The sequence below is a fragment of the Berghia stephanieae genome, chromosome 14, assembly GCF_034508935.2.
Source record: "Berghia stephanieae isolate SIO BIC M18660-M18661 chromosome 14, UCSD_Bste_1.3, whole genome shotgun sequence".
Lineage (NCBI taxonomy): Eukaryota > Metazoa > Mollusca > Gastropoda > Nudibranchia > Aeolidiidae > Berghia > Berghia stephanieae.
In genome coordinates, this window is record NC_088373.1 from 7,628,925 (window position 1) to 7,647,540 (window position 18,616).

The 18,616-nt window shown below is 36.7% G+C and overlaps 1 protein-coding gene across 5 annotated transcripts in view; it reads left to right on the forward strand.

The window, feature by feature from the left end:
• Positions 1 to 14,401, forward strand: part of LOC144959610 (uncharacterized) — a 30,871-nt gene extending 16,470 nt beyond the window's left edge. For 4 of the 5 annotated variants that reach the window (XM_078892242.1, XM_078892241.1, XM_078892240.1 and 1 more), the window contains 5 exons: positions 101 to 314; positions 2,216 to 2,464; positions 5,423 to 5,664; positions 7,428 to 7,598; positions 9,100 to 14,285. In XM_078892242.1, the coding sequence (XP_078748368.1) occupies positions 101 to 314; positions 2,216 to 2,464; positions 5,423 to 5,664; positions 7,428 to 7,598; positions 9,100 to 11,025 (2,802 nt within the window). In that variant the 3' untranslated portion in view covers positions 11,026 to 14,285. Of the gene's footprint in view, positions 1 to 100; positions 315 to 2,215; positions 2,465 to 5,422; positions 5,665 to 7,427; positions 7,599 to 9,099; positions 14,286 to 14,360 lie in introns of those variants that run through there. The other variant, XR_013642636.1, reaches the window with a different exon arrangement.
• Positions 14,402 to 18,616: the final 4,215 nt, after the last annotated feature.

Consider the following 18,616-nt stretch of genomic DNA (forward strand, 5'->3'; position numbering starts at 1 on the left):
TGTTTTATGCTTATACCAGGAGAGCCACCTAGATATTCCTGACATTGACACCAAGTATAGTGTATAGATTTTTAAAATATCTGTTTTATGCTTATACCAGGAGAGCCACCTAGATATTCCTGGCATTGACAGCATAGAGAGGCGCATGAGGGTGTCCATTTGCCTGGACTGTGGGGTCAGTGGTGGATGTGACCACAGGGACAGCCCTGATGACTACGACGACGATGAAGACGATGGTGGTGTGGATGAAAATTTTATTGAGCACGAGACTAACTCTCCCACCAAGTCATCATCATCAAAACGTTCAAAGCAAGGTAAATTATAATCCTCTTCCTCCTCCTCCTTCTTCTTCTTCTTCTTCTTCTTCTTCTTCTTCTTCTTCTTCTTCTTCTTCTTCTTCTTCTTCTTCTTCTTCTTCTTCTTCTTCTTCTTCTTCTTCTTCTTCTTCTTCTTCTTCTTCTTCTTCTTCTTCTTCTTCTTCTTCTTCTTCTTCTTCTTCTTCTTCTTCTTTTTCTTCTTCTTCTTCTTCTTCCTCCTCCTCCTTCTATTCTTCCTCATCCTCATTATTCATTATTTTATCTTATATTTTTTATCAATTAGTGTATGATGTGATGTGTGACGTACAATAATTTCCATTATAAAAAAAAAAAAAAAGAGCTTTCATACAGCGCAATATCCACTAAACGTGCTCAAAGTGCTTTACAAGGGGTCCCTGACCAACAGCAACAGGAAACCTATAGAACAAGACATGATGCTTGTTAGGCGATATTACATTTTTTCAGACAGAGACAACGCTGTTAACGGCCAGGTACTCATTTTCCACATGAGTACCATGAGAGAATGTGAGTAAAGAGCCTTCTCCAAGGATTCAACTATGCGCCGAGCGAGGCTTGAACCCAGGACCTTCCGATCCGAAAGCGAGTGTCATACCACAAGACCACATACCGCACGGCTATCAGGATCGATAAAGTATATTTAATCTTATCTTGTCCTATCCTATCTTTTTCTTCCTTAATTTTTTCATTATAAAGCGAAGAACAGAAGCAGTTATGACTTCTCTTTTTCTTTTTTTTTTCTCTCTTCCTTGTGCATTTATAAATTATGTACAAATCCTTTTTTATGACCTATTTTTGCATTTTATTTTTCTATTGATAAGTTGAACAGAGCAATGTCAGACACTATTATGATAACTAATAATAATAATAATAATAATAATAATAATAATAATAATAATAATAATAATGATGATGATGATGATGATGATGATGATGATGATGATGATGATGATGATGATGATGATGATGATGATGATGATGATGATGATGATGATAATAATTATAATAATAATAATAACCCCAGGATGCATGACAAAAATGTTAGAAGAAAGAAACCTCATCAGCCTCCAACAAAGAAGAAAAGAAACCCGTCTGTCATTCATGTTCAAGATTATAACAGATCAAATACCTTCAATAAAGGCAGACTCCTTTTTCACGCCACGACCAAACAAAAGAAAAATCCGAGAATTCACTTTTCCAACCACATAACTGAAAACCCCATTGAGAGATACGCCACAAACAATTCGAACTGCTTCAAAATCCCACAGACAAGAACGCAAAACTACAGAAATTCTTTCTTCATTAGAACTATCTCGGAGTGGAATGGCCTGGATGAACTGGTCATCATGGCACCACACCTAAACGATTTCAAGGCCCGACAGACATGGGCCCGCGCCCAATGAGGACGCTGCTGAAATACAACCAGACCATTGGTTTCTTCAGCGCCAACCATACAGATACAGATACAGAATAATAATAATAATAATAATAATAATAATAATAATAATAATAATAATAATAATAATAATAATAATAATAATAATAGTATAATAATAATAATAATAATAATAATAATAATAATAATAATAATAATAAAAAATAATAATAATAATAATAATAATAATAATAATATAATGATAATAATAATAATAATAATAATAATAATAATAATAATAATAATAATAATATAATAATAATAATAATAATAATAATAATAATAATAGTAAATATATAAATAAATAAATAAATTAATTAATTTAACTACCTCAAAACAATCAGTCCTTAATCAGAGCCTTAACAAATATCTGTGTTTGCATTCCCATCATGCTTTTATTTATCAAAACGAAAATTAAAAAAAATATTTTTATTTTTTATTTCAGAGGAATATCCTTGTTCACTTTGTGACAAAATCTTCACAAGCTCAGGGTCACGTGCCGCTCACTACAACAAGGACCATCCAAATGAGAAGGCTTACCAGTGCATCTATTGTCCTGAGGCTTTCCACACCCACCACAAGCTGGTCGTCCACACCAGGACCCACACGGGCTACAAGCCTTACGTATGTGGAGTCTGTGGCAGCAAGTTTCCTAAAAATAGCGACCTGAACAGACATTCCAGGACCCACACGGGTAAACAAATGATGAATGTACACGGGGGCCATCTGAGAAAAAGTTTATGCTACTTTTCAAACTTAGAAAAAATGAATTAAAAATGAACAGGCACATATATATTTTTATTCAACTATCATTAACATGTAAAAACTGAAAACATTAGCTTTGATACTACGCCTATAATTTTGTCTCAGAAAAATGTAATAAATAGGCATGGGGTAAAAGTAACCTGGGTAAACTACCGATATAGTCGGTGTTAGGGTTGAGTGAGTTAAGAAAATAAGGAAAATTGGACTGTTTATATATATATGGAAATGTCCCTTGCACGTCCCAGGATTCATAATAATAATAATATTAATAATAATAATAATAATAATAATAATAATAATAATAATAATAATAATAATAATAATAATAATAATAATAATAATAATAATAATAATAAATAATATAATAATAATAAAATAAATAATAATAATAATAATAATAATAATAATAATAATAATAATAATAATAATAATAATAATAATAATAATAATAATTAATAATAATAATAATAATAATGATAATAATAATAATAATAATAAGTAGTAATAGTAATAATACTTTATTCATCCAAAGGTAATTTTTTTTGTACAGATGTGTTGAACAGACATGATAATAAGTAAGCAAATAACTAGGTGGTATGAGTATGTGTCATGTGACAGTAATAAAATGTGTACATTGATTTGTATATTCAGTATTATAAATTCGCGTAAAGAAGTTAAGATCAGTGACATATATATATATATATATATATATATATATATATATATATATATATATATATATATATATATATATATATATATATATATATATATATATATATATATGTCATGGTCTCAAGTGAGTAAAGAGCTACTCGACTATGCATAAAGATATATGTAGAATGAGGCCCCAGAATTTACTAGTTACTATAAATGAAAAACAATTAACGATTTGTTTACAATGAAATAAAAATAATGATGAAATTTAATTAAAAGAGATAAACAGTGATCGTGGCAGTTACAAATAGAGATATGAATATTTTACGTAACTTATGATAATATGTCAGGTTCATAAGTTTACGTTTCCAGGCAGTTGATGGGCTTGGATGATCTATTCCTCTGATAACAGGATTGGACTCGTAAAATTCCACTTCCAGGCAATTGGTAATGGTTTAATATGTAATCCTTTGACAGCGGGCTCAGGTTTGATCCTTGAAGATTATACAATCAAAGTTAAAGGCTCCGGCGTCTTAATGGTGTAGATATAATATCTACAAAGTCCCAAAAGATAAAAATCTTACAGTATATAGAAGGAATAGAGCGACTGGCCGTCCGGCATAGATTGTGGAGAGAAAGTGAGTGTAGAGTGTTAGACCTATCAGCTTTTATAATAAGTGGCTACGTGACAGAATGTAGAACGAAAAGTATTCACTAATTAGAAATTAATTCGAGGAAGGCTATAAAAGGAAAGACGATCTAATATTAGAAGGTAAAGTTTATCTAAGCCTACCGAAATATAACTGGAGTGAGATGAATTCAGTTCTTAATAAAATAAAATTTAATAAGATAATTGTGAACAACCTTTACTGTGACAATATATATATATATATATATATATATATATATATATATATATATATATATATATATATATATATATATATATAAATTTTTATATATTATTTTTAAATTGCATTGGCTACAGGGTCCCCTTAAGAAATGTGTTTTTTCCCTGTAAATAATATAATTTCTTTTGAACAACCGTGAACATTTTTATTCTGTTCATGATATTAACAAAAATGTTTCTTTTATATTTTCTACTCCAATTAGGACAATAACTGAATGATTAAAGAAAAACTAATATGTAGAATTTTATTTTGAACATTTTCAAAGATCTCTCTGTAATGCACCGTATTATGTTTTGTATACATATTATATATGATTTGTAAACATTTGAGTGTATTCCTCTTAGTGGGGACCTGCACTTGTGTCTGGATGAGACTTTTAGGTGATCTCAAACTAAGTACTTTGTTAGTGTGCTCTTGGAATCTACATCTGTTTCCTATTTGAACCAATTCCCCTTTTGTCTTCATTTTTCTTGGATTCTAGTACTTTTTACTTTCCCAATTTCTTCCTTTTTACTGGCGCTGATATGACCTTAATGTGTTGCATGCGCCGTAAAACTCTTAAAAACAAACAAAAACAAACATACAGGAAAAAACCATCCCAAAAAATCGTGAGGCAGGCTGATTTTGTAGTGATGTTTTTAAAAAATTTTTAAAATTCTTATACTTTCCTTTCTGCTTTTTCTGGCACTGTGGCTTTCGTATAATTGAATGGGTCGCCCGTTACTAAGCTTTAACCAATCAGAATGTTTCCTTCCATTTACCTCGTTTCGTCCCCTCTCCTATTTATTTCCTGAGATACCCTTAGTATACGTCAAACACACAAATAGGTCAGGCCCAGTTAGTGAGTATTTCTCACAATATTTTGACACACCGATAAATGAATTGCATTGCAAAACCTGAAGACACAATGCATTTTTTTCAATCATCTGTGTTAAAATTGTGAGTGATACTCAGGATCTGAGGGCTTTTTACTCCAGATGATAGGCAAGCTTTTAAGGTGGTTATAGGTCTTCGGTTTACGGTCAGTGTTTGGTTTCATGGCCAAAATATACCTTATTTTAAATTTTCAAGTCAAAAATAAAACAAATGTTTATTAGATTAGTTTTAATGAAATATAAGATAACTGACATAATTTTCAAAAGTGTATGCACTGTATGTTGATTGAAGAACTGAAGGCTCATACTATTAGATAATAGTTAAAAAGGCAACCATGTCAATAACTGGACAGGCATAGCAACAAGAGGTCACAGAGGAATCATCAATTTGTCAGATTGTATATTCCATGTTTTAAAAAAAAATTTTATGCCTCTTCAAACCAGGAGAGAAGCCCTTTCAGTGTGCACAGTGTGGAAAGACTTTCACCCAGCGCAGCAGTCTACAGAAACACGCCAAGCGACACGCTGACAAGGATGGGGGGTTCCCGTGCTACCACTGCGGGCTCACCTTTCAGGAAGAGAGTGCTCTGGACGATCACTGCAAGGCTGAACACGGAGAACGTACTTGGAAATGTAGCACATGTGGCAAATTATTTGAGGAAAGGAGACACTTGTTTGTGCACGAGGTAAATTGGTGGCAGGATACCACTCTTCTTCTTCTTCTTCTTTCAGCTTATCCTGCATTTTGCAGGGTTGCCATCATGAATGCCACATCTCTATGCATCTCTGTTCAGCGCATCATCTTCTTCCAGGCCCAGTTCTTTCATATTATCTTTTACCTTACCCCACCATCTAGTCTTTGGGCGTCCCTTTATTCCTCTTTCCCGCTATTTATTTGTAAGTCCAATACTTTCCTTCCCATATACTCCCTCTCTTGTCTCTTTACATATCCGAACCATGTCAATCTATCTTCTCTCATCTTTATTGATACATTTTTCACTTCAGTCAAACTTTGAATTCGTTCATTTCTCACTTTATCTTTCCTTGTCCAGCCAAGTGACCATCTCAACGTCCTCATTTCTGCCACCTCAATGTCTTTATCTTGTTTCTTTGTTGTAGCTGCTGTCTCTAGTCCATAGAACATTGCAGGATACCAATGAATGACATAAACTTTTATTTGTGACCCATCGTCCCCAAACGGTATTATGTCGGAAAGAACCATATGCTTAAAAGCCGATTTAAATGTTAAACTGGTTAAAAATATAAATTGTCGTCATAAGCACCCTAAAATATGGTATCCATTTTCCTCAATAAAACATACAAACTCGACACAAGTCTGGCTATAAATTCAATTTTCAACATCTTAACCATCCCGACTTAATACCATTTTGAGGCGAGGGGTCACATTTGTGCCTTCCTCTCCCCATCTCTTCACTTCTGTCAAAAGGGAAGAAAAAACGTGACACCTTCTACTTTTCTGGTTCCAAAATCATTGGAAGTGTGTGTGTATGTAACCAGCCCTTCTGGAGGACTAATAATGTATAGGTTACATATTGAAGCATAAGGTGACATAACTATTTTAGTAACAGGATGTACAGGCAGATTATAAGAATTACAGGACATAAAAGAGTGAGGATAGATGGTCTTCATTGACGACCAGTATTCTATATTTAGACTAGAAAATAAGATGCCTGCCATCACTCTGAAACCAGATCTTTACACAAGGTGTGTATTTACACTTCCAATGAGATTGGAACCAGTTTTTTGACATCGCACTTGTTGTCTATTATTTTGTGTCTTTTGTAGCTGATAAATAAAATTGAATTTTAAGTCAATAAGACCAGATTTGGGACCGTCTGCGTCTTTCAGGTACAGTGCAGGCCCCTGAATCTCGACATTGTTGTCGGGATTGGGTAAATCTTGTCATTATCCAAGGTTTTGTGTTAATTCAGGGTTTACAAGGTTGTGGAAAAAGTGTGTGTGATTAGGCTTATTATAGTCAGTGGTCTGCGATTCGCATTGGACGTGTCACAACCTTGTTAGAAAGTTTAATACCATCCTTGATTAAAAAATGTCCTTGTATTTTCATTGGTTTGATCGTAACTAGTGCTTGAACGTCATTTTCCATTCTGTACAACACAGCATTAAGTACTTTTAACTGTAACAAAAAAAATTCTTCAAATTTTATAACGTGCAAAGGAAATCTGAATGAGAAAAATTATTATTATTATGATTATTATTATGGTTATTATTATTATTATTATTACTATTATTATTATTATTATTATTATTATTATTATTATTATTATTATTATTATTATTATATTATTATTATTATTATTATTATTATTATTATTATTATTATTATTATTATTATTATTATTATTATTATTATTATTATTATTATTATTATTATTGATATCATCATGACTATTATCTCTGTCTCTAGAAAATCCACAAAGAACAAGAGACATTTGCCTGTAGCTACTGTGGCCGTCTGTTTGTCAAGAGACATCAGCTGATGCGTCATGAGGAACGCATCCACAGATTGAAGGATGACCTCAAGTGCAAAATTTGCAACAAAGAATTCCGACGCAGGGAGAATTTGAACAGGCATATGGTAGGAGTAATTTTCTTTTCCACAGGGTTTAAAAAAAGATTTATGTGCGGTTATGTGGTCTTGTGGTATGACACTTGCTTTCGAATCGGAAGGTCCTGGGTTCGGGCCTCTCCCGGTGCATAGTTCAGTCCTTGGAAAAGGTTCTTTACTCACATTTTCTCACCCTACTCAGGTGTAAAATGAGTACTTGGCCTTTAACAGCGCTGTCTCTGTCCGAAAAATTGTAATGTTGCCTACAGGCGTCATGTCTTGTCCTACATGTTAAGTGTTGCTGTTGGCCAGGACCCCTTGTAAAGTGCTTTGAGCGCGTTTAGTGGATATTGTGCTATATAAAAGCTCAATTTTAAAGCTCCATTTCTCCATTAGCTTTTTAATGAGTTCGAGGATCCTACATTCAAAGTAACAATTCTTCTCTTCTTCAAGTACCAAGTCTGTGCCAGACATCGGTGATCATGGTACGCCATTCATCTCTCTGATCAGATAGCCTCAGAAAACTAATATAATTACTCTTCTCTTCTCTTTGTCTCCCAGCTGTTTGAACTATTCAAATATGTTTTTCTTGGTCTACTTTTACTCTTTTTACCTTATATCTTTCCTGTGAGAGCAAGATGTTCAATACATTTATGTTGATTTAAGTGCTCTAAAAATTTGCATTTGTCTTTTTTTTATTTTACAATATAAAGCAAAAACATTTGCAGTATAAATTCTTACAATTGAAAAGGATTTTTCTCATTTTGATTGAAACCAAAAACTAAGTACATCTTATTCTCTTTTTTTGATTTATTTATTAAAATAGATATTGAAAACGGTTGTCACCAAGTACCACTCGTTCCAATTCAGACACCCAGTTGTCCCAATTCAGATACCCAGTTGTTCCAATTCAGACACCCAGTTGTTGTAATTCAGACACCCAGTTGTCCCAATTCAGACACCTCAGACACCCAGTTGTTCCAATTCAGACACCCAGTTGTTCTAATTCAAACACCCAATTGTTCTAATTCAAACACCCAGTTGTTCCAATTCAGACACATTGTTGTTCCAATTCAGACACCCAGTTCTAATTCAAACACCCAGTTGTTCCAATTCAGACACCCAGTTGTTCCAATTCAGATACCTAGTTGTTCCAATTCAGACACCCAGTTGTTCCAATTCAAATACCCAGTTGTCCTAATTCAGACACCCAGTTGTTCTAATTCAGACACCCAGTTGTCCCAATTCAGACACCCAGTTGTTCCAATTCAAACACCCAGTTGTTCTAATTCAAACACCCAGTTGTTCCAATTCAGACACCCAGTTGTTCCTATTCAGACACATTGTTGTTCCAATTCAGACACCCAGTTCTAATTCAAACACCCAGTTGTTCCAATTCAGACACCCAGTTGTTCCAATTCAGACTCCCTTTATCTATCTCTCCATTGTCTCTAGACCACTAAGTTGTATTTGTATTATTTATGGTGTTATCCTTAATCTTTTTTTTTTTGTTTTTCCGATATCCTTCCAGAATATTCACCTTGACAAGAGAGAGTTCCAATGTACAGAATGTGGCATGGCATTCACAGAGAAAGGGTCGTTGAAACGTCACGTTCTGGCACGACATGAGCAGTATCGACCTTACCAGTGTCGAATTTGCAGCAAAGTATTTTCTAGAAGGTTCTTGGTGCGGAAACACCACGAAAGGGTGCACAAGGCATATCCGTTTGAGTGTGCTGACATCCTCAAGCCAGCCAATCCTGGTCTGGATGAACTGGGTTACGGATCGAACGGAGATCGGGGTGGGGACGATATGAGGGCTGTGGGAGTGATTGTAAACAATAGGGATGGGGTAGGGGATCTGGAAGACGGGGTTGGGGATGTTGTGGCAGCAATTGTCAATGAAAAGGAGAAAGATTGTAATAATGCTGATGATGAGGAAGATGATGAAGAGGAAGAAGATGAAGATGTGGGTGACAATGAGGATGATGGGGGTGTCGGAGGAAGTTTTGCTGATGATGAGGAGGATGAGTCTGCGTCAGTGGGAATGAGAGGTGTATACGAAGATGGTGATGCTGCGGTTGCTAGTGGTGGTGGTGGTGGTAGTGGTCGTAGTGGTGAGAGGGGTGGAGTTGTTGGTTTTGAGGATAATGATGTTGGTAATGGTGAGAGGGGAGATGTTGTCAGGGGTGTTGTCAATTATGATGACGGTGATGTTGCTGGTGGTCATAGTAGGAGAGTGAGAGAGTTGGAGGAATATATAGGTAAAACTCACGAGAGAGATGTCAACAAACACGACAGGCACAGGGTCTTGAATTATGGGCATAGTCACAACCAGAGGAGTGAGAGGGAGGCCGATAGCCGGGTGGTGCCCGTTAGTGGTAGTAGAGATTTTAGCGTTGATGTTGTAAATAATGGTAGTGATGGCAGTGGTGCTCACGGAGTGGCTAGTTATTTTGGTGGGTCTGGTATAAATGGTGGCGGTGATGGAGCTGAAGGCCATACTGCAGCTAGTAGTAGTTTTAGTGGTGCGAGCGTTGTAGGAGGTCGTAGTTTGGGTGTTGAAGGGGGTAGGAGTTCTAGTAGTGGCAGTAGTCGTAAAAATGTTCAAAGTAGTAGTTCTAGTAGCCATGGTTACCATCAGAGAGAAAGTGATTTGAGTCGTGGACGAAGGGAGCTTGAAAACTACATGAGGAGAGAAGTGGACGGGTTTACTCAGAGAGAAATTTTTGACAGTTACCGAAGTGGTAGTAGTAGTAGTGGGATTGGTTCTAGTGGTGGTGTTAGTATTACGGGTTCCAGAGCTGTTGGAAGTTATGAGAGAGGTATCGAAGAATCTGTACGTAGAGAAATGGAAAATTATGTTCGCAGAGAGGCTGACGGCGGGTACAGTCGGAGAGATATCATTGATTACGGTCGAAGAAGTGAGATGATCTACGATCGTCCGTCTGAAGATATTCGATACGCTGGTAGTGTAGGCACCAGTGAGAGACAGATTAATCCTTACGATTATAGTCGTAGAGTGGAATTCCTCGCTGCTGCGGCTGGGGGATATTCCCGCCAGCAGTTGCCGTATGATTTTAGTCAACGGGGAGATTTAGCCAGCCTTTACGGACAGAGGGACATCAGCAGTGGTGTGTACAGTAGCCAGGGACAGCTCATCGACTACGGGAGGCGCGTGAGGGAAGATGTCATGGCTGCCAGTCCAGTCGGTTATGGTGTCGGGGTAGTGGGTTCGTCACTAGCCGGTGACGTTGTTGATTATAGTGTTGGGGGATATGGAAGGGGTGGTGGGGGTGGTGGTGCTGGTGGTTATGGTGAAGGGAGTGGTGGAGAATATGATGATGATCATAATGGGGGTGGTGGAGGAAGTAGTGCTAGTCGCCGTGGTTACAGCAGTAGCAATTCTTCTGGACTTCCCAGTAGCCATAGCATGTCCTGGTTTGAGAGAAGGTGAATGATTTGTATAACACTGTTTTCCCCAGTTTATTTTTTTACCTTGAAAATCATATATTTATAATGATATATGTGTCAGTGCATGAGATAATCAGTCGGAAAGTGAAAATTTTGGATTTGCATTTTTTTTTCTCATTTTTTGAATGATTATGCTCCCCAGAGCATTTTAATCTTTATTTGAAGTAAATCGGGTGATTTTTCATGAAGTTATGGTCAGGTGTATGGGGAAGCTTCCAGCAACTTTTCTCAAATTTCATACTTTTTCAACTTGACTAGCTGTGAAAAATATTTAGAAGTGAAATTAAGCTTTGTTATTTCCCGAAGATGTACAAAAAGGGTTGATTTAATCATTGTGGTAGAGGCATTGTTAAGATAAACAAAAACATTGATTGTTTATTTATCTTAACAATGCCTCTACCACATTATCTCATTCATCCTGTTTTGTTGATAAAGGGGAAACCACCCGAAACGTCCATTTTATCTGTTTTCGTTTATTAAATTGAACTTCCATTCAATTTCAGATTTTATTCTGCCCATCAATGTTTTTGTTTATTCATCTTAACTTAGTTTTGTCCCAGCCCTGACTGGAGTCCTTGACTGGGAGGGAAACAGTCAAATGTATAGTTATGGTTTTGGGAGATGATATTTTTTTCCTTGTAAATCATCTCTCTGTAATGTATTGTTAGTTTGTATTCTGTAAACATTTGAGTGTGTTCCTCTCAGTGGAATCCTGGTGTCTGGATGAGACTTTAAGGTGGTCTCAAACTAAGTACATTGATGGTATGCCCTCGGAATCTACATTTGTTCCTTATTTGAACCAATTCCCCTTTGTCTTACTTTTTCCCAGGTGCTTTGATTGTAAATTTAGAATACTTTGACTATTCCATTTTTTCCTTTTTACTGTCGCTGATTTGGCCTAAATGTATTGCAAGCGCTTAAAAACCCTTAAAAACAAACAAAACAGGAGGAAGAAAACTGAATTTTAAAGTCTAAAACACGATCTTTGAGTTGGATTGAAATGTTCTATTGTAAAGAATGAATGAATTAAGGGGCATCGTGGTACGGTCTTTGTGTCCTACCCAAAAGGTACCGAGTTCGATCACCCGCCACTGCGTTGTGTGGCCTTGAGCAAGTCACCTCGCCCTAGCTCACTTTGGGGCGCTGCTCTGCGACTGATGCCTGGGTTATTCCAGTCTTCCCTTGGAATAGACCCTCAAGACAAATTTCCCCTTGGGGATGAATAAAGGGATTTTTATTTATTTATTTATTTTTTTTCCTTGGTCAAGATTCTTACCCAGATCTTCTTCTCCATTTGACAACACGGATGATTCACGTCGTTGCTGGCTTTGTCGGTTACTTTATCAGATTTTACACATTTATTTCTTCAAGGATTATCCATACACGTACCTGTGTTTTATGATGCATGGATTGATTATATTTTTGCCCCAAGACATTTTTACCGTTAGAGGCTGCTGGGGATTTATTTATTCTCATGTATTTTTAAGAAAAGTAGAAAAAATATAAATGATTTAATATGCCTTTTTATTTACATTCTCTCTTACTTACTTGTATGTATTCATTTACTATTTAGATAATCAAAATTATTGTAGTAATGATAAAATATTTTTCATTGCAAGAATGATAAATTAAACCCATAATTTATTTTATTTTTTTATGTGTTTACTCACCAAACCTGTAAATATGTACATGTGTTATTTACCTACTACTTGTGTTGTTCACCTTCTGAATTTTGGTACCATTGCATGATCCAAAAGAGATTTCAAATATTAAAATGATCGGGGGGGGGGGGGGGGGGGGGAGGGAGTCGAGGGTCATTTTAATTGATCAATTTGTGAAAAATGAGTTTTCTGGTCTAAATTTTAATTAGATATTTTTTTTCCAGACTATGGCAGTATTATACATGTGTCTGAATACTTGTGAGAACTGCCAAACCCTGATAAACTGGGTGGGATTCCCTACCTCTACAGTGGGCAGGGAGGTACATACCGTGTCTTCTATCCCCTTACATCTGTTTTCCAACACAACATGCTTTCTGTCTTTGTCATGGTATGAGATTGCTTGGTTTTGTCCTGGCCCTGGCCCGAATCCTGGCTCGGGGAGGGAAGGAAACAGTCAAATGTATAGTTAGTGTTTTGGGAGATGATATTTTTTTCCTTGTAAATCATCTCTCTGTTATATATTATTATTTTTGTTATTTTCAATGTGTAAAGAAATGTAAGCATTTGAGTGTATTCCTCTTTGTTGGATCTTATGCTTGTGTCTGGGTGAGACTTATAGGTGATCTCAGACTAGTGGGTGGTTGGATGGGAGCATCACCCTTGAATCATATACCTATGATGTTCGCATGGGTGTACGATCCGATAGTGATGTCGTTTCTTCTTCTCTTTACTATCCTATCCTGCTTCTTTGGTTTGTAATTGTATTTTTGACAGGGGATATTTTTTTTTCTGTAAATCTTCTGCCTGTTTGTTCTTGGTTATTTATAATTTAGCTTATGATATCTTTAGGTTATGATTTTGATTTACATTTGTACTATTTTTGTTAGATTGCTTGTTTTTTTGTTTCAGTGGTCTCTCATATAACCTCAATTGTGTTGGAAGAGACCTAAAGCAACAAACAAAAAAAAAAAAAGATCTCAGACTAAGTACATTGATGGTATGCTCTTGGAATCTACATCTGATCCCTATTTGTTCCCAGATCCCCTTTGTCTTCCTTTTTCTTGGGTGCTTTAATTGTAATTCTCGAACTTTTTACTATCCCATTTTCTTCCTTTTTACTGGCGCTGATATAACCTAAATGTGTTGCAAGCGTTGTAAAACCCTTAAAAACAAAAACAAAACATATGGCAGTATTATACATGCGTCTGAATACTTGTGGTTACTGCCAAACCCTGATAAAACACTTTCCAAAAAAAAAAAAAATTGGCCAGAAAATTCTTATTTTAGATATAATTGATTGATTGAAGAAAAAAAATCCCTAAACCTTTCAAAGTATCTCACAAACTGAAGATCTTTGCAGATGTGAGACTTTGTGATGGCTCGAGGGTCATTTTAATCAACTGATATTTGGTTTTAAAGGTGTCTGGCCAAGATTTTCAAAACAAAACAAAGCTGTTTTGTCTGGCTGGGGTTCCTGACCTCCCATAGTGGGCAGGGAGGTACATGCTGTGTCTTCTATCCCCCCATACTCCTGACCTCCCATAGTGGGCAGGGAGGTACATGCTGTGTCTTCTATCCCCCATATCCTGACCCCATGTGGCAGGAGTAATGCTGTGTCTTCTATCCCCATACTCCTGACTCCATAGTGGGCAGGGAGGTACATGCTGTGTCTTCTATCCCCCCATACTCCTGACCTCCATAGTGGGCAGGGAGATACATGCTGTGTCTTCTATCCCCCATACTCCTGACCTCCATAGTGGGCAGGGAGGTACATGCTGTGTCTTCTATCCCTCCATACTCCTGACTCCATAGTGGGCAGGGAGGTACATGCTGTGTCTTCTATCCCCCATACTCCTGACCTCCCATAGTGGGCAGGGAGGTACATGCTGTGTCTTCTATCCCCCTACTGCTGACCTCCATAGTGGGCAGGGAGGTACATGCTGTGTCTTCTATCCCCCCATACTCCTGACCTCCCATAGTGGGCAGGGGGTACATGCTGTGTCTTCTATCCCCCATACTCCTGACCTCCATAGTGGGCAGGGAGGTACATGCTGTGTCTTCTATCCCCCATACTCCTGACCTCCATAGTGGGCAGGGAGGTACATGCTGTGTCTTTTATCCCCCATACTCCTGACCTCCCATAGTGGGCAGGGAGGTACATGCTGTGTCTTCTATCCCCCCATAATCCTGACCTCCCACAGTGGGCAGGGAGGTACATGCTGTGTCTTCTATCCCCCCATACTCCTGACCTCCCATAGTGGGCAGGGAGGTACATGCTGTGTCTTCTATCCCCCCATACTCTGACTCCATAGTGGGCAGGGAGTACATGCTGTGTCTTCTATCCCCCATACCGTTTCCCAATTGTTTCCTGTCATTGTCTTGGAATGAGATTACTTAGTTTTGTCCTGATCCTTGCCGGAGCTCCTTGGCTGGGAGGGAAACAGTCGAATGTATAGTTATAGTTTTGGGAGATGATATTTTTTTCCTTGTAAATCATCTCTCTGTTATGCATTGTATTATGTTGAGTTTACATATTATATTAAATGATTGGTAAACATTTGAGTGTATTCCTCTTAGATGGGACCTGTGCTTGTGTCTGGATGAGACTTTTAGGTGATCTCAAACTAAGTCATTGTGGTATGCTCTTGGAATCTACATCTGATCCCTATTTGTTCCCAGTTCCCCTATGTCTTACTTTTTCTTGGGTGCTTTTATTGTAATTCTATAACTTTTTACTATCCCATTTTCTTCCTTTTTACTGGCGCTGATATAACCTAAATGTGTTGCAAGCGCCGTAAAACCCTTAAAAACAAAAACAAAAAACCAAGCTGTTATGTCGTAAAATGACATAATTTTTGTATATATGTATGTGTGTGTGTGTAGAGCTGAGATTTAATGGTTGTGCTGTGTTTGTGTTGTCACCATTTGTTTTTGGAAGAATTGTTTTAACATTTAAATATATATATATATATATATATATATATATATATTATATATAACTTATTCAAAATTTCTCAATAACTTTTCCTGTCTTCTTGTAGAAGTATTTCCTTATGTTGTTGTTCATGTGCTAGTAAAAAACCATCTCAAAACGGTATTTTTTTGGTATGAATCAGATACTAAAAAGCCGAATTAAATCAAAACTGGTCAAAAATTTGAACTATTGCTATTTACCATTCTAAGATTCGAGATTCATTCTCTTCGATAAAATATACAATCTCATTGCAAGGCTGATATTTCCGACCATAAACTCCATTTTCAGCATCTTAATCATTCCGACAGTATACCGTTTTAAGACGAGGGGTCACAATTGTGTGAATGTGATTATGAATAAAGACCACTAGTAAAAGAACAAAGAAAACTGGTGTGAAATTCACCAAACGTGCTTAAAAACAAAGCCAAACAAACATATTTGAACCATTCCGCTACCATCACTTTTTCCTAGAGTCATTTTCATTGTACATCTAAAATGTTTTAGCTATTCAATTTCTTCCTTTTTACTGGCGCTGATATGACCTAAATGTGTTGCAAGCACCGTAAAACCCTTTTAAAAAACCAACAAAAAACACAATGAAGGTCATTTTAATCGACCAATATTTTTTTGAAGGCCGAGTTTTCTGGCCAAACTTTTAAATACGTGTTGTTTTATTTTTTAGAATAATATGACATTATTGTGATAATTGTGCTAATGATTGTTTTAAAGTTTTCGTTCCTTGCATGTTATTGTTTGGTTTGTGTCTTAACAAGGACAAAAGTAGTAGTAGTTGTAGTAAGTGGTAGTAGTAGCAGTAGTAGTAGTAGTAGTAGTAGTAGTAGTAGTAGTAGTAGAAGTAGTAAGCTTTACAGTCCGAATGACGCTTGCTGAGAATTGTGTGATTCAGTCATAGTCGCTGAGTATAGCTTCTCTCTCCATCCATGTTGTTAATTGTTTCCATTGGTCACGGTCCTGGGCCAGAGTTTTGAGGCTGTCAAGATCTTGATTGACTTTAGTACGGAGGGCACTGCAGTATTTCTTAGTTCTTCAGGGATTAATTCAGCCTCATCTGAATCCAGAAATGTCTGATATGTAGAGAGAGCCTGGTTCAGGGTAGTTACTATTGATGTTGGTGGTCTCCCTATATAGGTATTTGTTGTCATGAAGGAAATATTTTGTCATTGCAGTTTGGGCTGGGATGTTATCTTTTCGACGTAAGATGTGACCAAATAGCCTCCAGCTGTTCTTTTATTATTTTACTTAGACGCTGGACCCTGGTTTTGTCATAGAGATCAGTATTTGTAATTGTCTCTGGCCAATAGATTCTGATTACACGGCGTAATTGTTGGCTACAAAGGTAATGGTTGGCAATTATTACAAGTACATTGCTTTTGATTCATTATCAGGAATATTAATAATATAAGTAAATTAATGAAAATATTCCAATGTTTGATTGATATATTTAGAAAGTGATTTTGGGTGTGTGTGTGTGTGAACGAGAGAGAGAGAGAGAGAGAGAGAGAGAGAGAGAGAGAGAGAGAGAGAGAGAGAGAGAGAGAGAGAGAGAGAGTACCTGTGTTCTCATATCATCTGATATATTGCTGTTGTAAATGTGTAAAATATTAAAAACGAACATTGTAACCCACCTAGATTTAGTATGTTTTCCCTTTTTATTGTATACATCCTGGCTTGGGGAGCGGTCATCCACGTTTCAAAGTCTGGGTGGGGTTATGGCCTCCCATAGTGGGCAGGGAGGCACTTACTATGTCTTCTATCCCCTTATAGCTGTTTTCCAACTTGCTTTCTGTCCTTGTATTGGGATGAGATTACTTGGTTTTGTCCTGGCCTTGACCAGATACCCTGGCTGGGAGGGAACAGTCAAATTTATAGTTAGGGTTTTGGGAGATGATATTTTTTCCTTGTAAATCATCTCTCTGTTGTGCACTGTATTATGCTTTGTTTACGTATTGCGATTTGTAAACATTTGAGTATATTCCTCTTAGTGGGGACCTGTGCTTGTGTCTGGATGCGACTTTTAGTGATCTCAAACTAAGTAGGTACTTTGACAGTAGGCTCTTGGAGTTCCTATTTGAACCAATTCCCCTTTGTCTTACCTTTTCTTGTGTGGTTTAATTGTAATTCTAGAACTTTTTACTATCCCATTTTCTTCCTTTTTACTGGCGCTGATATGACCTTAATGTGTTGCAAGCGCCGTAAAACCCTTAAAAAAAAAAAAAAAAAAAAAAAAAAACAACAAAAAAAGCAAACGTTTCAAAGTGATACTAGGCTGCTAGAAGCTGTTAACTGTAAAAATTAATAACATCCACTTTTGCTGTCTTTCCTGTCTGTATAATGATTGCGCACTGGGTGGGGCTCCCGACCTCCCATAGTGGGCAGGGAGGTAGGTACTTGTTCTGTCTTCTATCCGCCAATTGCTTTTTGTCTTTGTCTTGGAATGAGATAACTTAGTTTTGTCCTGACCCTGGCAAAGTCCTTGGCTGGGAGGGAAACAGTCGAATGTATAGTTATAGTTTTGGGAGATGATATTTTTTTCCCTTGTAAATCATCTCTCTGTTATATACTGTTATTAAAAACAAAACAAAACAAACTTTAACATATGATTTGTAAACATTTGAGTGTATTCCTCTTAGTGTGGACGTGTCAGGACGAGACATTTAGGTGATCTCAAACTAGGTACCCTGATGGTGGGCGTTGTAAGGACTGTGACTTATTCGGCTATATTTTGTGTGGGTAACATCACGCTCTCTAGTACACGATGTCAGGAAAAAATACCCGCCTTCATACTTTCAACGCAAACGATTTCTAAAGAGGAATTAGAAACACATCCGGTATAGATAATATTTCGTTCTTTTCATATTTTAACTTACTTTTGTCATGAAGAATCAAATCACGTGATATTGACATTCGACTACAATGAT